Genomic DNA, 20,205 nt, shown 5'->3' on the forward strand with positions numbered 1-20,205 from the left:
GGCTTCGGCTGCGACTTCGACTGTGCAACTGCGAGATGGTGCTTCTCAACGCTCGTGGATGCTCCCTCAACGCCCTCCTAACTGTTTTGAGAACCCCCGGACGGCCCAGCGGACGGACGCTCCGTATCAGATCCTCAGAAAAGCGCGGTTCGTCACCAACAAGCCACGCCCATCACTATCTTGCTTCTAACTCTGCTTCTAGGGCCGCTCGAGAATGCAATATCTCCTGCTGTGATCCGACTTGGCATGGCTAGGGCAAGGAGTGGACATGACGGGGCAGGGCGAGGAGGACGCGGCTGGATGGAGCAGAGGAAGAGAGGAAGAAGAGAAAGGGAGGGAGGAGAGGAAGAATAAGGGAAAAGGGACGGGGAACAAGCAGCAGTGGAGGAGACGAAAGCGACGACGGATGGGCGACCAGGCCAGCCTGCAGCAGCAGCATGGATAAGCCGAAATATTGGGCTTGTTCAAACGATGCCCGCTTCCCCACGCCGGCGCATGTCAGGATGTGAGTGTGTCGAAGATGTGGTATCTCACACTCCCTCCCGTACTGCATGTGTATACATACCACTTACGCATGTAACTAGCTCAGCATGGCTTGACCAGTGGACGGCCGGGGGGGAGGGTTGTCTGCGAATGCGACAGGTCAACTTATTCCCCTTCTAAATCGTGCGGGCCGTTTGCTGTTGGGGACCGCCTGGCTGGTGACGGGCTGCTCCCCCATGCTGCCTGTTCTGCTGGGACGGAGCATATCTCGACCAGTCTACGGGGACCGTCCTGCCACCAGCGCGAGCTCCAGCTACGTCTATACTTCGACCTTTTTACATTTTTACGCCAGATATCTAGACACTCGGACTTCTTCAAACACGGACGGGCTCAACTATAATATCGTGGGAAGTATATAAGGGAAGATGCTTGCTTTTTCACTCTTGGCTGCCGTTTATTTGGCAATAGTCTTTAGTGGGCTTCTGATCGCTCTCCTTTCCCGTTGCTTTTTTGACCCTCTTTGATCAAGCACGCTTGCGTCTTCTTCTGGGCTTCCTCAGCACAATCATCAGTCGATTTTGGGAGATGGGACGATACGAATGCCCGATACGAGGATGGCAGCCTGGTGGATGAAGGGTCCCGTTGGACGCGAGATGCGGTTATCCGCCAGTCATTTCGTCAGAATGGGCCCCCCCCCTTGGTCTCTTCAGGCTTCTCCGTCTCTCCCTATCCGTACGTACGGAGCATATACGTATATATATCAGTTATGTGTACTCCGTGCGGGAGGGATGTTTACGCTGCAGACGCAGTGACTCGGAAGACACTTTATATACGGAGTATCTCAGCAGGCCAACCAGGAGTCGAAGACTCCGCAGCCGATTCCACATATACACATCTACAGAAACAGAGCTAACGAGTTAACTAACTGAGGGCAAACAGACTAATCGACTGCTGACAGGTCCAGTCTGAACCGCAATCCCTCAACATGCCAACACGTCCTCCTAGTTCGCATTGCAAACAACCTCGCAGATCGGCGTGCGAGGGGGGTGCATGACTATCATCTGCTACCTATCCTTCACGCTCCCGCTTTTATGGAGATGGGACAATATGATATCTCGACAAATTCAAGACTCGTCTCTTTGCGTGTTTACCAAATAAAATATATCAACGAGCCCACCGTCAATAGCGCCGGGACGATCGCCCGACCTTTTAACAATGCTTTCATTTTACCAACAGCTATCACCCCGGTCCATTGGGCAGACCAAACGGGAGGGATGTTTGTGTGGCTTCCGTTTACTATATTTTTTATTTATATGACTTAAGTGTGTTTGAACTTATGTGCTTTCCCGTACCGCTGTCTCTGGGTCTGGGGAGGGGATTGCATACTTTATCTTTCATGCACGCACGGCTGCGGTCGCGATATCGACTTACTCCATGCGGAACAGTGGCCTGGTAGCCGGTATTCACACCTATAGATTAACATGGACTATATATGGTTACCAGGGCTCCGACCCTCATGGATGGATGTACCACTGATGGTTGTTTGATAGGATTGGCCTCCCCTGGACCAGGCTTCCAACCACACACTCCCCCCTCTCACGCGGCTTCCCCGAATCACAGCTCGTCTAGCACCTCCGCAAAAGATATGGTAAGAGGATGTCACTGGCTCCGGGGGTTGTCTGCGTTTAGCGACTGTCACGCAGGATTTTTCATAGTTAAATACATGGCCAGGATTTTACCGATAACTGCTGTCAGATGTCCGCGGTGTGGCCTGCAGGGCGTCCAACAAAGTCACCAAAGCAAACCGGCCGCCCGAGGAGAGTAGCAACTGAGATACAGGAAAGGAGGATTTGACCCCCTGATGGCCGATCGACTCGAATCTCGTTCTTTATCTACAGACGAAGACACCCGTATCGTCAAAACACCTACCCTTGAACAGTCAACCGCCGGGCCCGAGAAAAAAAAAAAAATTTAGAAAAAAAATTTAAAAAAGTTCCTTTGCAGGTCTGTGGGCATACGTCCAGGAAGCTATGCTCCATTTCTTTGACACCTTCGTCCATTCATCTTTTGCTGTCGTGCAAGCTGATCATCATCAAGTGATCACGCCTGCTTCTCGACGAGCAGTTCGGATAGACTAGTATGCAAGGCAAGACTGTGTGTCGTCTTCCTCGCTTTTGCGGAAATACATCCGTACGTACCTTGGCCGTATTTCCGCCGTTTCTTGGTTGCATCAGTATGGATATTTAGTCTTGGTATGACAGATCAGCGGGCTTTGCCCTTGATGCAAGACCAAGAGAGAAAGCTGAAGGAAGAAAGCTGGCCGGCTACTTGCAGATGTTTATTACGGGGTATTCCGTCCACATACTCACTTATCCATTCTTCAAGCCTTCGAGCGGGAACTGGCAGCAACATGGATAAATGCAGCATGTCAGAAGGCCATGCAGGCTTCCGTCTGCACGTATATAGTCAATCTCATGGGGTTTCTTGACAACCTTGATACAGGCATTCCAGGCGCTGTTGCTGGTCGCTATCAGCGTCCATCAACCTCCATGCCTCCTCGTTCTGTCGTACTCGGGCGTATATATAAATAACTAGAGGCAAACTCCACGCAAGGTACCACTAGTCAGCCCATCAGTGAAACCAGAAGATACCCCGCCGGGGTTCATGCCATACTGCGCTGGCGGCGATTGGATCGTTCAACAGAAGTCTTGACGTGGTATCGATGTCTGGGTGGCCTTGGGATATCAGTAGTAGATCCCCAGTGACCTCACATCTCAACGGCACTCCCTTTACCTCACCTTCCGTCTCCCTGTTTTCTCACTATTCACTCGCCTTTCCTTTACCACATCTACGCCTTTTTCTTTCCTCCTTCCACTGTCTCTCATTCTGATATCGATGATGACTAAGGAGGATAACTATAAGGTTGTTCCCGCGCCCAAAGCGGAATTTCGGTAAAGTCTCGGGTATCAAACGTTGAGGCCACCAAGAGAATCAGAACAAACAATTAAAGACAGCAGCAAACGCGAGCAAACAAACTTGGAGATAGATATAAATAACTAGGCTACCGAGAGGAGAGCAAGCAAGCAGCCAGCGAATAGTGTAGACTATGGCGACAGCAAACGTACTCTCGCTCTTCTCCTTGCAGGGCAAGACTGCCCTGGTGACTGGGGGATCCAGGGGTATCGGGCGGGCGATGGCCGTAGGCCTCGCAGAAGCTGGTGCAGACATTATACTGGTCCAAGTGCGTCACACCCAGCGAGTGTATAGTTGTCTGAACTGACTAGAGTGTATGGCCGCCCGGTGTGACAAATGCTGACAAGTCTCGTAGCGAGACGCCAGTAACACGCAGACACGAGACGAGATACTGCAAAAGACGGCAGGCAAGTCAAAAGTGACCATCCATGCCGCTGAGTTGTCCGACCGCACTGCGGCGAAGGCAATAGTCTCCAGCGTGACTGCGGATGGCACAGTTGTTGATATCCTGCTAAATTGCGCTGGCATCCAGCGGCGACACCCGAGCGAGGCGTTCCCAGACCAGGACTGGGATGAGGTGAGTTGCCATGCATAAAATATGATTAAACCGTATAAAATTGGGACTGACGGCAGCGGCTGGGCAAAAATGAGGGAAAAAAAAAGGTCTTGCAAGTGAATCTATCGGCAGTTTTCACGCTCTGCCGCGAGTTTGGGGCCTACCTGCTCTCTCGCGGTGCGTCGGGATCAATCATCAACATGGGCTCTCTGCTCTCGTACCAAGGGGGAATCACTGTCCCGGCCTACGCAGCGTCCAAGGGCGGCATCGCCCAGCTCACCAAGGCCCTCTCGAACGAGTGGGCGGCGAAGGGCATCCGAGTCAACGCTATCGCACCAGGATATATCGACACGGACATGAATACCGCGCTGATCCAGGATCCGGTGCGGAGCGAGTCGATTTCGGCTAGGATTCCGGCCGGACGGTGGGGGAAACCGGAAGATTTCAAGGGAATTGCCGTGTTTCTCGCCAGCGATGCCAGCGCTTATGTCTCGGGAGAAATGGTCAACGTCGACGGCGGTTGGATGGGCAGGTAGAAATCTGAATCAGTCATGATACAGAGACTGCCCTGCCTCAACAGGGAGAAGATATAGAATCCCAGGCATGGGGTCAGATAACTAGAATTGCCGGTGATCAACTTCCTCAGCTCCATTAATCGACCTTTTATGTATAAATAGAGTCGAGTCGACAACACCTAGTTCGCCCCCCTGACCTGACCGGCGCTTCGATGTTTCATACACCCACGCCTTGGGCCTCTCTTGTCCAACCAGGCCATGTATATCATCAGGGGCTGAATCTCGTTGCCACGCCTATGCCAAACATCTTCAAAGTGTAGACTTTTCTCTGCTCCTGCGTATAAATGTTTTTTTTTTTTTTTTTACCCTTTCAAGATCTCTATCAGCCAGTGAAATCTCGACATCGCCTCTCTTCCCCTGCGTCCTGCTGCAGTTTCAGCCACGGTCCCTGCGAATCGGCTGCAGAAGACGCCCGAGAACCGCCTCCAGCACCGCCCGCTGTGGGTTTCGCTCAGCGCCCAAGTGGATACAGCGCGTCTTGGAGTGCTGCTGTCTCTTCCAACCATCTGGCTAAACGCTCTGCTGTCTCTGGCAGCCTGACTTGCACTAAGATGGTCTCTGAACGGGCCAAGCGGGTTGGATATCTGTTCCTCGATGGAGCAGGTTTGTCTTTATACGATGGGCATCTCCCCCCCTTTTTTCTTCTTCCTGTGCAACAGCCAGGCTTGATCGCTGCCTCTTCTCTCCTCTTAAACATCTGAGCTGGTCTCTGGGAAAAAGACACTCATCTCTTGCCACGCTCCTTTTGGTCTGTCTGATTGCACACTCTCTCCTGCGGTGTGTTGGTTGTCAATAGGGGGTCTGCTCTATTGTCGACTGTTCGCTCATTCAACAAACTAGTTAGTTCTATACTTCTGCTGGCCAGGACAGGACAGACTCTTCTAAGGCTGCTGCGCAGTTGTAAGTATCTTCTGCCTCTTCTAGACCCTGGGAGTAGGTGAATAACCGCAGCATCTTACTGATATCATGGCAGGAAATCACTCACTCTTTTTACATCATTCTGGACGGCCCTTCCCAGCAGCCCTTGAGCTAACTGGCACATTCTTTTGTCTCTCTGTTCACGGAGTGTTCACTCTCACTTGGTCCGGCTGCTGAATGAAAGTAGAAAAGGAAGTTTGATATCGTTCCTTTTCTTCTACTTCCACTACTACTACTACTACTACTTCTTTGGCACCGAATATCTTGCCTACGAACCGCAGCTCTGCCTTGTTTTTTCACGCTGGATTTTAACTTGATACTCCATATCTACATCCAGCTTGGTCCACCGCGAGACCGCAAATCATGGACTTACATATCTTTGCCCGCGAGATGCCGGCTCCTCACTCGCAGAACACGACCTATGTATCGCCGTATACTCGAGGACTTCTCGGCGTCCGCGTCAATCTCGACCATCTCGTCACCATCCTGCTCGCGGGCTCCATCGGGGTCGCCTGTGTGATCATCCTGCTGGTGCGCTTCACCCAGATGTCCCATGCATATCTGCGGCAGGTCACTTCAGCCACCGGCAGCTCAAACCAGCAACGGTTCTGGGGCGCCGAGCAGTCGACTCTGTGGTCAGACATCAAGAAGCATGTCCTCTATGCACCTCTGGGAAGCAAACGGCACAACCGCGAGTTCAAGCTGTCCGAGGCTGTCAATGTGGGCACTTTGCCCTCCAGGTTCCACACAGTGCTGTTGACATGCTACCTCCTCAGCCAGGTGGCATACTGCTCGGTCCTGGATTATCGTGCCAACAACAAAGCCGCGCTGGTCGCTGAGCTTCGAGGCCGATCTGGAAACCTGGCCCTCCTGAACATGATCCCCCTGTTTATCCTGGCCGGTAGAAACAACCCACTAATTCCATTGCTGCGTGTCTCCTTTGATACCTACAATCTTATGCACCGATGGATCGGCCGCATTGTCATTATCGAATCTATTGTTCATACCATTGCCTGGATGGTCAATGCCGTGGCTGCACATGGTCATTCAAAGATGTGGAACGATATCTGGCATGAACCCTTCTACACCTGGGGATTTGTTGCAACCGCAGTTATGGTCTTCATTCTCATACAGTCTCCCTCGCCTGTGAGACATGCCTTCTATGAGACATTCCTCCATCTGCACCAACTCGGCGCCATAGTCATTGTCCTGGGCATCTACTTCCACCTAGATATCGACGGTCTTCCTCAACTGCCATGGTTCAAAGGCATCATCAGTCTCTGGGCCTTTGAGCGTGGTGCTCGGTTCTTTCGAATCCTCCGTCTCAATGTGTCTCGCCGCAATGGTCTTACTCGTGTAGTAGTCAAGGCACTGCCAGGTGAAGCTAGCAGAGTGACCTTCTATCTCCCTAAACACACGAAGATCAACCCCGGCAGCCACGTCTACGCCTATCTTCCACGCATATCTTTCTGGATGTCCCACCCCTTTTCCGTTGCATGGGCTGAACAAGGCTCTGCCTCACTGCCCAAGTCACCCAAGACAGACAAGTTCAGTGATTCCTCCAAGTCCTCCCTTTCCCGGAAACCGTCCACCATGACCACCTCTTCAACGTCCTCGCCTGATCTCGAAAAGGGCCATTCTCGAAACGCTGCACTCGCCACAGATGACTCCCAACCAACCTGCGTCTCTCTCATCATGGCCGCGCGTACCGGAATGACCCGCAAACTGTACAATGCCGCGCTGGCATCGCCAAACCTCACGTTGGAAACAACCGGATTCATTGAGGGTCCCTATTCCTCCCACCCTTCTTCCTTTGGCAGCTATGGCACCGTCGTTCTTTTCTCTGGCGGTGCAGGCATAACCCACCATCTGATGCATGTCCGTGATCTTCTCGCCGCCGCCGATGCAGGCACAGTAGCCACTCGCCGTATATACCTTATCTGGTCCGTCCGTACGACCGAGCACCTTGCCTGGGTCCGTGGCTTTATGGATTCCATCCTGCATATGCCTAATCGTCGGGATGTCTTGGTTACCAAGCTATTCGTCAGTAAACCCCGAAGTCAGCGTGAAATCCAAAGCCCCAGCACTACTCTTCAAATGTTTCCCGGCCGATGTCGACCCGATGTCGTGCTTGAGGAAGTTCTATCCGACCCGGTTGGCGCTACGGGCGTTAGCGTCTGTGGCCCTGGAGCCTTTGCAGATGAAGTACGTTCCAGCGTAAGGAAGCGGATTGGCCAGGGACAAGTGATCGATTTCGTTGAAGAGGCATTTACCTGGTAAATTTTAGCTCATGGTGGTCAATACCATAAAAAGATCACTATCGTTTACTTTCTGTGCCTAGGTGTTCGCGGGTGGGTGGGTGTTTTTACTTTCTTGTATCTAGTTAGCCCCTTTTTACGATGATATCCCTTACCAGGTCCAGATGTTTATACAGTTGGATAGGCCTTCCAGATGATGAGACATGACTTCAATTCAAATTCAAAAATATCAAGTTCTGATATATCTGCTCAAAAGTCTTCCAGCAGTAATTCTCAAGTTGCACAAAAAAAGCGCTCCAATGAATCAATTTATTAGACATAACCAAGAACTATATTGCTCACTTGGGGGATGCGGGTCCATGTCAAACGAACGCTATATGGCAGTGTATATTAAAATAAAGGGTACAAAAAAAAGGAGTCATAAGGGGGAATACGGGGCTGGGAAACACATAAAAAGACATAAAAGGTTGTTAAGACAGATTTAATAAGAACGTGGGAACAAAGAAGTTCGTTTCATATATGAGCAGATGGACTAGTCGGCTTCTTTTCAGGACTCGATTCGGGTGCTATAGCCAAGGCCTCTGAGGGCCTCGGTTTAGTGTTGTCGAACAGGCTGAAGTCCGATTGAGAATAGTATCGTCCCCTCTTTGTAGGCTGATCAAGTTCATCTGGAAAACCGGTGGCCGTAGCCGCACCCGTTCCATCAGGCTCGGTGATTCGACTGACCCTATTAGAATCGAGGCCCGAGCCGGTGTCCGTTGCAAATTTATCGGCAAACGGGTTCTCTACCTGGAATTCATTCGGGTTATACTCCCACGATATAGGCGGGACAGAAGTGCTGGGGGCCGCGCGATCGTTATTTCTTGTTTCAGAGTGACCGTTGTTTAGTTGAGATATCCCACTCGCATGGGATTCATTGGCCTCTCGGTTTGGTATCGAGGGCAGGTTATTTGAGTATGTTCCTGGAGGGGACACTGGGGGAGAAGCAGGTGTTCTTTCTATGTTAGCTGTATGGACAGGCGGCGTGTATAGAGCGGGTTTTGTTTCCTCATTTCGGCTAGGGGCTTGCTCTGGGGCTTGTTTAGAGAGCTTCTTAGGTATCCGAGGCATAGATAGACGGGGTATATATCTTTGCCTTTTTGACTGAGCACGTTCTGGGGCTGCATCTCCCGCAGGCAATGCACCAGTTGCCTGAGGATAAGGTTGTCCATTTCTATAGTCTTGATTCCCGGTGTTATTACTTTGGTTGTGGTCTGGGATACGGTCAATCAGGTACTGAGCCTGCTCAGCCCGTTCGGCTGGAGATTTGAAGCCAGCTTTTCTTGCATCTAGGGCAGCACGATTGTATCTAGACAATGCAACAGAGATTTTATCGTTCGTCTCGATCAGGGTGAGCATAGTGTCTTCGTCAGGAGCTGGATTTGAGGAGTTGATATAACCCTGCACAGATCTAGACGCTGATTGACAACGGGTTGCAAATTCCTTAATCATTTCGTTCTGATAAAATTCAGATACAGGTGTAGACATGAGCATCTGCTGCAATAGTTTTGCAGATTCATTGGCCTCGTTGACCCGTGCAGCGAGCTCGCCCGGAGGAGGAAGCCCTCGGAGCTTGTGTTGACGGGAGAAGTAGTCTTGTCTCTGTCCAGCATGTGGACCAGCGCCATGAGGAGGAGACTATGATGAAATTAGTACCTTTCTTATATGGGGAAGCGATAGCTGTTGCCAAAATTACCTGGACTGGAGGAGTCCCAAATGGTGGGTACCCGTAGGTTCTCTCAAACTTCTCTTTCTCTTTTGTCCACATTTGTATCAGTCCTGAGAGGTTTCCATCACTGGCCTTCGTCGTTGACAATGTCTCTAGCGTCTCGCGCAGAATCTGCGCAACATTCATGTCCCGTCCATCTCGGAGCAAAAGCTTGACAGATGACGTGAATCGCGCGTCAAGATTACAAGTGAAAGATGGGCCAGGATTATCGGCCAGTATTCGTATTAACATGATCGCATTGTACTGTCGTTTGGGTTGCGTGGTCGTCGGTTTTGAAAGATATTTATGAATCTGGTTTGCAGCAACTTTTGCTGCCGCAGGACTCGATTCAGCAGCCTCGACGATTGTGGGAAGCGGTAGGAAGTCATTTTCCTTGGGAACAAGTCAGAATAAACGTGAAGAAGGCAAATATATTCAGAAGACTCTGGAGATAGCGCATACATTGTTGGAATCGGAGTTTTCGCAAAATAGGGTCTGTATATAGTAGATAAGTCGGTCAGTATCTGCCTGCCTCCAAGGTAGAAGGTAGGAAACCCAAGCTTACCACAGCCTTGAGGACGGCAACCTCAGGGGCATCATGAGCATTAGGCTGATTTGCATCGAGACCTCCAAACGCTAGATATTTCAACGACACTGTCAGCTTCGGAGAATCACCCGCATAAGGTAGGAGACATACAGCTGTTCCGCTTACTGGTAATGGTTCCAATAAAGCGTTTCATGGTTAACCGCTTCTCAGCTGCTGTCAACGGCTTTCTCCAGCAATCGACCGACAGCGTTTGGACAAAGCCGGGAGGAAAAGAGTCAAGATGGAGATGGTGAAAGATGAGGGCGGACGAAGTGAGTCGGACGACGGAGCCCAGCGTCAAGGGGGGCGAAGTACCCTAGTGCAAACAGGGACTCGCAGCAAAGGCGCAAGGATGGTCGGCTTTATCAAGGTAATGTACCTATCAACGTCCGGCGTCGACGTCGCTGATAGTTGTCAATGGTCGCTACTCTAGGCTCAGGAACGGGGGATCAACCCAATGGTCCTGCTCGTGGCGCAAAATTCTTGAGGCTCTTCTGTACCAATACTTTAAATAAATATGCTAGGAGGAACTCGTATGAAGGTTCCGACTGACACGTTTTATAACGCTCTGATAGACATGGATCCGGTTCCATCACGGCTGCGACTCACGGATGGCGTTTCTTGTTTGCTCTAGATTCATCCAAAGCTGGGTTCGCCAGAGTGGAACATTGGCAAAGAACGGTTAAGAGGCGCCAGCAGCGGATCAGCAACACCCCTTCGCTTCTTTGATGCTTGACATTGTGTCTACACCTAAGAATACGTGCGTGTGATTCCTCAAGCGGTGAACCTGGTGACGTAGCCCGACTTTTTAGCTAGAGTGACTGACGCGGCAAAGCCAGCGGCGGTATTGAGGGCATCAAGAAAACATCCATAGCCGTACTCCGTACACCCTCATCTTTTTGATGCAAGTTAGCGGCTCACAGGTCTTGTTCAAGCTTGTCCGGCCGCTCAGCCACAACGATGACAACGCTTAACTAATTAGTTTAGTAGTAGAATGACCATAACCTCCACCTGGATGACCATCAAAGATTCGATCTCTTGGGACTCGCATGGTGGCTTATAATAACTGTCGATCTTGCTGTTGATTCGTAGTCAAGTAACTATGAGTTTTTACTTCGTAGCCCTCACGTTGACGAGTCTCCTCCCAACGGGTCTCCGCGTTGAGGGTGCCTGCGTTGTATGAGTGAGTCGTGGCCGGACACTATCAGGCAAAAGAGAGAGAGAGAGAGTCCCGTAGAACTCGGCTAGTTATAAAGACACCATTAAAGCATTCGTACCTATTAGTTAGAGTAGTCGTAGAACGTCTTTTGTTTGTGATGAAGTTGAAGTTGAGGTTGAGAACAAAATAAGCAGTGTGACCGTGCTTTTATTTCCTAAACGGGAAGAGGTTAATTGGACTTCAACCTCAACTTCTGCAGACACACAAATATTTCACGGATAACGAAAGACGACAACAACAAGAAAAAGAAGCGGAAACGCACAAGGACCAAATAATTAGCTATTCAAGGAGCCAATTGATTAAGAGTTTCCGTTTTACTACAGCTGCCTACGATAAATAATACACGGAGAGAAGTGCTTTTGAGTACCTACACAGTCGAGAGAAAATACCTAGTACCTTGAAATATCCCTTCCAAACACCCAGTTTGAGATCCAAGAATACAAAATCCGCAGCCTGTTGCGCCAGCTGATGCTCATTGACAGATATGCACCCTTCCATACGAGCCAGGCAGCATAGCCAGTCAAACCCTGGGGTAGATGAGCAGCCTTGCCCTTGTCCTGGCTGCTTTGCGGGAACTGCATCAGCGCTCTTGAGCGGCCTACATACGCTATCATGCCTAGATTTCGGAAGGAGAAAGCAGGATACCGCGACAGGCCGGTGTCAGACTCATTTGCATTGAGGCATTTGGCCAGCCAAATGGCCTCCTGGTTGGCAGACTGGGCTGTTGCAGGTGGTGAGTTTGTTTCGAGCATACAGTTGTCACCAATGGCAAAGACATCCTTGAGGGTGACTGTCTGGCCATCGTTCGATTGGAGCTGGACGCGAAGGTGGTCGTCAACCAGTAGAGCACCCGTCTTTTCTGCTTTCCTCACACTCCATGTCGCTGCAGAGTGTGGGGATTGTTCTGCGGGGGTATGATCCATCCTCTCCAGTACGGATGACGTTGGGAACGCTTCTACTTTACCAAGAGCATCGTTAACAAACTCATTCATCTCGTTACCGGTCGCCCAGACACACATTGCGATGCCTTCTTCCCCGTCTTCCTTGGTCTTTATAGTCAGACAGCGCTTCGGATCCATCTCGTGTGGACCGGGGGAATTAGGTTCACCCCAGCGAAGACTCTCGATGTGATGGTTTGTCTTGACATCGACTCCCTCGCGCTCCATGGTATCCATGGCGTATTTCGACAGGGACTCATCGAATGTACTCAAAACTGTGGGTGCAACATCAAAAAGAGTTATACGAATCATCTCTTTCAGTTGTGGATAAACCTTTACCAAGTCTTCATGGATAAAATCGCATAGCGAAGCAGCCAGCTCGATCCCTGTCGGCCCAGCACCCACAATGGCAAAATGAAAGAGATATCTCTGCATCCGAGGATCGGTGTTGGGCAAGACTGCCAATTCAAAGCACTCTCTGATGCGCCTTTTCACTCGTCGGGCGTCTCCAACGTCCTTAAGAAAAAGTGCATTCTCTCTAACACCAGGCGTGTGAAAGGTCTTGCTAACACAACCGACAGCGACAACGAGTTTATCGTAAGGAACTATGATTGTTTCCCCGGATTCCCATTGCCTGTCAGCCCCGCCTTTGGACCTCTGCCAATGTTGCTTTTCATGCCGGTGTTGTTTTACCCTTGTCGTTTCCGTTACGCCGCTGCGAACCACGCTAGCTTCACATGTGACTGTCTTCTTGTTGAAGTCGACGGCTCGTGCAGCCGCCTGGATAAAGTGTACTTTGGTAGAGCGATCTCGGACGGGCTCGACGATTTCAGAGAAGTCAAGTGACCCAATGGCAGCATCGGTGAGCAGAGGCGTAAAGACGAAGTACGACCGAGGCGAGATGACTGTGGGGGAGAATTTAATGGCCGACAGTTTACGGGATAGAGTATATCCACCCCATCCCGAGCCCAAGATGACAACTCGCTCGGCCGTAGTCGAGGGATTTCCTGTTGGCCGTGCTGGAGAGCCTCCCGTCGAGTCCCCTGTCAATGTTGCAAAGCGCCGAACTTGCTGGGTAGGCCTGACCTGGGTCGGCGGACGGGAAGCATATCGGAAATTAAGCCGTCCAAATCCCATCTGATAGCCTCGTTTTCGAGCTGATAAAAGGAGGTGCTGCATGAAGATTTTAAATGAGCTATCCCGATACTGACCATTATAACTATGCCTTGCTTGAGGGTGAAGGCTGCCTCGGACCGCCCGGCGTTGAATCCGCCGCATAGGCTCAAACATCATTGAAACCAGCAATAACCAGAAAACAAACCTTGAAATTCAAGTCAGTAGTGGCCATGCAGTCATCCTGCACGCGCCCTTGAACCTGGCCTCATATTGCCCAGGTTCAAAGGACAAGGTGGCTCTCCTTTTTTAGGCACCACTCTATAAAGTGGCACCTCCAGCATATCGTACGTTGTTTGTTTATGGGACTCGACAGGCTTGCGTGTTCACATGCAAAGCAAATGCTTGACCCTATCATCGATGAATCAAAGCCCCCAGCGAGCCCCAGAACTCTAATATTGGCGCCGAGCCACCAAGCACCAAGCATCATGACGCTTTTTTGCAGGGGTTCAAGGAGCCATCAGCAGTCAAAAGAATTGTGTTGCCTGAACATGCAAGGTAGCGCCCGTTTACCGCCAGGATCTGATTTCTCATCCTGGCCAAGTAACAAACGCCTGTGCTCGTTCTCAACAGATCAAGGCATCTTTGTCTCCCTGTGATTCGTTATGAGAGTTTCTTTTTCCTTTCCTGGTGACGAGTTTATTGATGCTGTCTGCATACTTACATGTACTGTATACGCAATGATCTCACACCAGCCCGCCTTGTACCTGGCTATCTCTTGGCCAGTTGCAGCAAGCGCCCATCAGATGGATTCCTCCGTGTACGGAGGGGGGTCCGAGGTGGCCTCTGGACACACATGCCTAACCACAAATGCCTGATGAGAAAGAGTATTTGGAAGCGCCTCGTTACGGAGTACATATAAGCTTTCGCGCGAAACCTCTGGCATGTTGCTATAAAGGTCGAAACAGCGCCCACCTTATATAGCTATATTGATATCGCATTTACATACTAGATACACCAGCCAGCAACCCCTCTTGGACAGCCCTTGATCCTACTTTCCTAGGAAATACCCTAAAAGTCAATTGACTACTCCCACACTGTCGACTACTATCGTTCCTGCAGAGACATCATCAGTTGACATCATGACTTCTCTGTACTTTCAAGAACCTTCCTCCAGAGTCTGGGACTACCTGGAGCAGATGGAAACCGACTGGATCCACGAGTCATCTATAGCCTCCGACACCAATGCCAATTCTGGAGAACTCACCTGGGGAGCTCAATTCAGCCATTTCCCCAAGCAAAAGCCGACTGCGACCCGTGCTCGTTCGTTGAGGAGAGAGCCCAGTGATGCTTCTAGTGGCTACCGACGCGAGTTCCTCTCCCGTCGTGATAGAAGCGCCTCCGGCTCCAGCTTCAGCTCCATGTCAACCAACTCAAGACTGAGCAGCAGCTTAGCCAGCCATGATCGCCCAGGAGACTTGGGCTCTGTTATCCAAAACCTCAGTTCCCAACTTGGTTTTGACCTGAACGAGACATTCAACTGTGCAAACAAATACAGCAAGCCAGTCAAATCATCCAAGGCCAGGCCATCCGCACTTGTAGCTGCTCCTCTAAAGGCCAAATCTACAAAGACGCCCAATGTTCGCCATGAGTTTGTTTTGCAGGTTCCATATGCGCAGAAACCTGCCACCACTGTCGAATATGACAGTATGATGTCAGCCCTAAACATCCCTGTCAAAGCTGCGACTGCACCCGCAACTCCCAAGGCCGACCATAAGAACGCCGAAACAAAAGACAGTGGCGTAAAGAAGACCAAGAGTACACGTAAAGTGTCCTTTGCTGAGGTCGTCCAGGAACTCCCCATTGCACTCGAAACGGAGGCGGAGCCAGAACCAGAGCCAGAGATGATCACCGATGGGGGAAGCGACAGTGACAGTGACAGCGACAGTGTCCCCGAGGCAGTATTTCTGAATGTTGACACGGTTATGCAGAATGCGCCTCGTGTTCGACATGTGGAGATCAGGGACGCCGAGGAAGAGGAGAACGATTATATCACGATCTATCGATCCTGACAATACTGCAAGCTGTTTATTTTGTCCTGAATTACGCTCTAGTTATGACTTTTTTTTCCCCTCGCTTCCCTTTTTGCTCATATGACTAGTTGACCCGCCACTTCGCTTCTTCGATTCCCCCTTGGTATTAGTTAGTTAGTTAGCCTTGATGTTTTTGATCTATGATTTCTATTCCCCCCTCTGCATCTAGATTTTTTTCTGGCTCAATTGAAATTCCATGAATTTCTCCATGAAACTCGGTAATATGTCTCCGTTTTTTCCACTGTCGATCCTCGTATATACGAAAGCGAGGACTTGAAACTGGAAACATCGTCCGAAGTGATCATCGTTATCGGGTTACCCCGTATTAAGTCCGGCCACAGTGATCTTCCCAGCATGGTTCCTCGTTCCTCGCCGATAGGACAGCTGCATTGATATCCCTGACCATGTAACTAGCATCTTCACTTGGCTGGGCTTCAAGTAGAGATATATCAGAGCGCTCGACCGAATGTAACGCCTGTCAAATATGAACTTTCAACCGGGGCTATCGGACGAGAATCGACTATAAGTTCACTGGTCAACTGCCTAATGTCCATATATAGTGACTAGATACCTGTTTCTCGGTTTGGTTGAGTATCCGGCACTTCTTGTCTGCAATAAATACCTCGTACTCAGCCGCAAAAGTCGATACCTATAAGCCGAAGGGAGATACTAGACATTAATGTCACCGGGTATGAGTACCATTGAACATACTTACTGGCAGCTACTCTCCGGCTTCCGGAGAACTGATGTGGTCTTACTATGCAGCCATGATCAATATCAAGTGAGACACAAATGCGAAGAATTGATACCCTGCCATTGGAAGCAACTGATCGATACTCAATAAAACTTCTAGCCCTAAGAGATATTCGAATCGCGGTTTTTTTTTTTTTTTGGTTAATGTTGTCTCAAAACATTCTGCTGGCATCTTATTTGGAGATACGTACAGATGTTTGGCCATCATTGATACCCGGGCTCAACCTAAATATACATAAAAACTGATACCCAACACAGCCTCGACGGTGTCAGAAGCCTCTCACATGGCTGAGGACCAATAATTCTGGTCATTGGTTGCACCCTCTTGAAAATTTCAAGATATATACAGCTCCTGGCAAGGCTTCTTGAACGACCATCTCAGGGGTTGAATGTTGTGAGAAAAATTGCTAATACATAACGAATATGCAGCTAGAAAACAGCGATTTGGGACATGGAAGGATGTAAATGTACTGTGATACTCATTTACTATTTCGGGCATCCTATGCATTCCCAGGACCAGCCTTGTGTCCCCAACTGAACCCTCCACAGCAAGCGAAGTCTGCAGTTTTGCAATAATCCGAGCCTTTCGGATACTTGGCTGTACTGATTCCAGAGTGAAATCTGATACAAGGAACCGTTCGGGTACCTTACCTCCGCTTCAAAGCTCGCTTAGCATAAGGATCGACCTGGTATACGGATCCTGACTCAATTCTAAGTCCTTTACTAGGCTCTCCTTTCTCTGGCTAAGCGTTGGCAGTGAAGTAACTAGAGGGGAATGGCTGCAGCTGCTGGTTCCTCTCTGCGTTCAAACAACCCCTCTGCACGACCCTGGTAAAGAAGAGGCTACGAATTTGGTCCCGTTGGCTAGGCGGAATATATGGAAATCTCCCTTGGTCACAGTGAACAGTGTTTACAGTGTTTAGGTGTTTAGCCTTTGTTACGGGGGTACTGTTGCACCAGGACCATAAACCATGACCATTTTGATACCCCTCAAGTCGTGGTTAAATATACAAATCCATGACGATGTTTTGGGTTCGAGTCAACGCCATAAAGCCGTGTTTATTATCGTATAAACATTCTAAACAACAAAAAGGAGGCTCCCTTTATGCTGACACTTAGTTATCGTTGTAACTACAAGAAAAAAAAAATGTTGGCTCGATCAAACGTTTTATCAATCGACCCTGAGAAGGTTGCACCGCCCGCATTAAACCACCATACCCCTTGAAGACAAAGAAGAAAGAAGAAAGGAAACGTCAATAATGAAGGGCGCTCGGTTAACGTCGATGTGCATGCTGGAGGTACAAACGAAAGAAACGACGACAGAAAAAAGCAAAGAACGATCGGTTTAGAACTGGACTTAAAAGCGATACCCCGAGGAGATCTGGAGAATAAAGCAGTTTGGATCATACATTCATGTCTTTCCGACTGTGGTACTCGTCTTCATCGCAGAATGTGAGGTCATGGCCTGGCTTGTCGCCAATGATAAGGATGGCCAGGGATGACCTGCGGCGTGATTTTGACCGTCGGCGGTAGAGGTGAATCCACTGCATGAAATCGAAGAATGCAATGGTGACCAGGAGCAGTATGACCACGCCTGTGACTATTATTCCTGGCGTTAGGAATTCAATACGGCCGCGACCCTGGTTTATGCTGCTGAAGTCCTTTGCTATGTGGGTACAGTCTGGGCCGCTGCCAGCGTATCCATTAAGTTCGTCTGGGAGGATGTCGTAGACGCGGGAGTTTGCGATGACCCCCGATGCGTCCGGAGAGTACCCGGATGTCTGCGAGGGAGATACCGACGGCGTATGGCTCGGTTGTATATTCCAGCTGACAGGTTTGCCCTCTGCCCCCTGCATCTCGGGTTCGGTTTTCAAGATCTAGATGTCTACCGGTCAGCATACCACTTACCACACCCGAAACTGTCTTCTTGATGCGGCTGGATGGGAGAGAGAGAGAGCAACGGAGGGGGGTATAACACACCATTTGGTCGTCGTTTTGGTTCGTTTCAGCAGCGATTTCTTCTCTGACAGTGGCTTCTGTCTGGTGTGTGCTGTCACCAGGGTGCATGAGCTGGCATAAAACCTTCTTCCACGCCAAAGCAGCTTCGTCTCCAACCAACGAGTGGCCCGGTTGGGAATCTTTTTGAAGCCCAATGTCGTGGGATGGGTGTAGTGGCAGTGCCTCGCAGGATATAACGGAGAGCAGCAGGACGGCAGCCACCAGCCTTATAAGCGAACGCATACTTTTATAATTTTGGATGCCGAAAGGGTAAATGCCAGACTAAATACTTTGGTCGTCTCGGATGGCGCACCCGGTCCAAATGTTATATATAGGGGGAAAAGAAAAGAAGGTATCTGGGGTCAAGCTAGATCAGCTAGTGAGGAGTTAGGGGTGCAGGCCACAGAAAGCGAGTTTATGAATCCGAGGCGCGCCAGGCAGCGGACATGTGAGGTATGCGAACGAGAGGTGTTGCCCCGGTGGCACAAAACTGGATGCAACAAATTGGTCGCACAGAAAGTCTCGCCGATGCATGAGACCGTCCGGATACCCCTCAAGCAAGCGGTTTGCGTCTCTTTTCCCTCTCTCTTTCAGAGCGGCGGGGAGGTACCGCGGTATTTATCTGGAACCGGGGGCCCGTAAGGTGGTGCTGTGCGCATATTTATTTAGTGTTGTAAGAAAAGGGCCATCACAGCCCAGGTAAGCTGCCATATAGTCCCAAAGCCAACCCAGGGGACTCTAAACTCGGACGCCGCCCCCCCTCGCCCCAACTAGCAAGCTAGTTGCATATGGAGGAGCTGATGAGTTGACCATCGTAGCTGTGTATGTTTCATGACCCTTGTCTCAAGTTGGCGCCCTTTTTTTTTTATTCTGACTGTTTGTCTTGCGTGGCCCTTCAAGGCTGAGGTCCAACCAGACTAAGCGTAGAGCGCTATATCGAAAACTTACTCCGAAGCCACCGCGAGCTTGCTTGCGTCACGGCGCTGATTCAAGCTTTGCTCCCGTTGCAAGAGCAGGATTCTGGTTGGACGGTCGACCCCATTGCGTGTCCATGAGACCTGATTCCGGTGGTTCAATCTAGACCTTAGAGTAACGAGAAGCCTAAATGAAAAAGGCTTCACCAGCCCCTGAGCGAGAGCCCGCCGGAGAAGCTTCGATTATAAAGAGTGCATCACTCTCCTTCCCGCGGGACACATAAGCAGCGAGCAGCGACTAACATGCCAACATCCTTTTGCTGCTGACTGTCATGATCATAATATGCCTTGTCTGGTACGGTATATCACCCTCAGCGCCAATGGGCACCCCGTAGCCATGTGTGATCACAGGGTTGTTGTTAGTCTCTGTGTAACTTTTTCCCTTCGATGTTGGAGTCCCCCCGGATATATTCAGTCCATTATTACTTAACTAAGCCCATTAGTGAGATCTTGTTGGGGGCGGCGCCCGGGGTGTTGATTCGAATATCGAGCGTCTCCATCGATCGAGAGGACCGCGTTGGCACGATCTGAATCTGCCTACTTATCACTGCCCTCCAGATGGCTATCTAGCTAGCGAATTCACGCTCGATATCCACCTCGACGACTCCAGCTGAGGCTCAAACCGTCCAGCGTGACCCTGCGGAGGGCGCAAAAAAGCTGCCTTCTGGCCTGGTTCTCGTCCTCGCAAGGTGCTCCTGGAGCAGCCATGTCACGCTGCATTGTGACCTGGGTGGCTGCAGAGACAGGTCCCCGGCTCCTTGGGCTCTGAAATAAGACATTTTCTCGCTTGTCAGAGGGGACTCAAGTGCAGAATCTGCGCGCTAGAGGTCGTTTTCTGTGTGGGGATTGGCCGTTTGCACCCATAGCACGGGGAGGTTTAGCGACGGGTCAAGGGAACGAACGACGCCCAGCGTTCGACGTAGATAGATAGATATCGATGCCAGGCGCACTCTGGCGCTCTGTAGTTAGCCGTCTGCATAGTGACCAGCTTATTCCACGCCGTGCATGCATGTATGTCATC

At 50.3% G+C, this 20,205-nt stretch overlaps 7 protein-coding genes across 7 annotated transcripts; 4 read left to right on the forward strand and 3 right to left on the reverse strand.

The window, feature by feature from the left end:
* Positions 1 to 268: 268 nt before the first annotated feature.
* ARB_02068 (uncharacterized protein) lies at positions 269 to 445 on the forward strand (the record flags this gene model as incomplete). Its single annotated transcript, XM_003011471.1, has 1 exon — positions 269 to 445. One exon carries the CDS (start codon positions 269 to 271, stop codon positions 443 to 445), a length of 177 nt encoding a protein of 58 aa, XP_003011517.1.
* A 3,231-nt stretch (positions 446 to 3,676) lies between these two features.
* On the forward strand, positions 3,677 to 4,548 carry ARB_02069 (uncharacterized protein; the record flags this gene model as incomplete). The annotated part of the gene is made up of 3 exons (XM_003011472.1): positions 3,677 to 3,724; positions 3,833 to 4,033; positions 4,090 to 4,548. The coding sequence occupies 3 exons, from the start codon at positions 3,677 to 3,679 to the stop codon at positions 4,546 to 4,548; spliced, it is 708 nt and encodes a 235-aa protein (XP_003011518.1).
* A 1,320-nt stretch (positions 4,549 to 5,868) lies between these two features.
* Positions 5,869 to 7,785, forward strand: ARB_02070 (metalloreductase, putative; the record flags this gene model as incomplete). The annotated part of the gene is made up of 1 exon (XM_003011473.1): positions 5,869 to 7,785. The coding sequence occupies one exon, from the start codon at positions 5,869 to 5,871 to the stop codon at positions 7,783 to 7,785; it is 1,917 nt and encodes a 638-aa protein (XP_003011519.1).
* Positions 7,786 to 8,276: 491 nt separating this feature from the next.
* On the reverse strand, positions 8,277 to 10,250 carry ARB_02071 (uncharacterized protein; the record flags this gene model as incomplete). Its single annotated transcript, XM_003011474.1, has 4 exons — positions 8,277 to 9,440; positions 9,499 to 9,903; positions 10,076 to 10,146; positions 10,223 to 10,250. The coding sequence occupies 4 exons, from the start codon at positions 10,248 to 10,250 to the stop codon at positions 8,277 to 8,279; spliced, it is 1,668 nt and encodes a 555-aa protein (XP_003011520.1).
* Positions 10,251 to 11,704: 1,454 nt separating this feature from the next.
* Positions 11,705 to 13,432, reverse strand: ARB_02072 (uncharacterized protein; the record flags this gene model as incomplete). Its single annotated transcript, XM_003011475.1, has 1 exon — positions 11,705 to 13,432. The coding sequence occupies one exon, from the start codon at positions 13,430 to 13,432 to the stop codon at positions 11,705 to 11,707; it is 1,728 nt and encodes a 575-aa protein (XP_003011521.1).
* Positions 13,433 to 14,508: 1,076 nt separating this feature from the next.
* ARB_02073 (uncharacterized protein) lies at positions 14,509 to 15,438 on the forward strand (the record flags this gene model as incomplete). Its single annotated transcript, XM_003011476.1, has 1 exon — positions 14,509 to 15,438. The coding sequence occupies one exon, from the start codon at positions 14,509 to 14,511 to the stop codon at positions 15,436 to 15,438; it is 930 nt and encodes a 309-aa protein (XP_003011522.1).
* A 2,177-nt stretch (positions 15,439 to 17,615) lies between these two features.
* Positions 17,616 to 18,453, reverse strand: ARB_02074 (uncharacterized protein; the record flags this gene model as incomplete). Its single annotated transcript, XM_003011477.1, has 2 exons — positions 17,616 to 18,089; positions 18,121 to 18,453. The coding sequence occupies 2 exons, from the start codon at positions 18,451 to 18,453 to the stop codon at positions 17,616 to 17,618; spliced, it is 807 nt and encodes a 268-aa protein (XP_003011523.1).
* Between the last annotated feature and the right edge of the window lie 1,752 nt (positions 18,454 to 20,205).

The sequence above is a fragment of the Trichophyton benhamiae genome, assembly GCF_000151125.1.
Source record: "Trichophyton benhamiae CBS 112371 chromosome Unknown Abenha-G-c-31b08.f1, whole genome shotgun sequence".
Taxonomy (NCBI): Eukaryota; Fungi; Ascomycota; class Eurotiomycetes; order Onygenales; family Arthrodermataceae; genus Trichophyton; species Trichophyton benhamiae.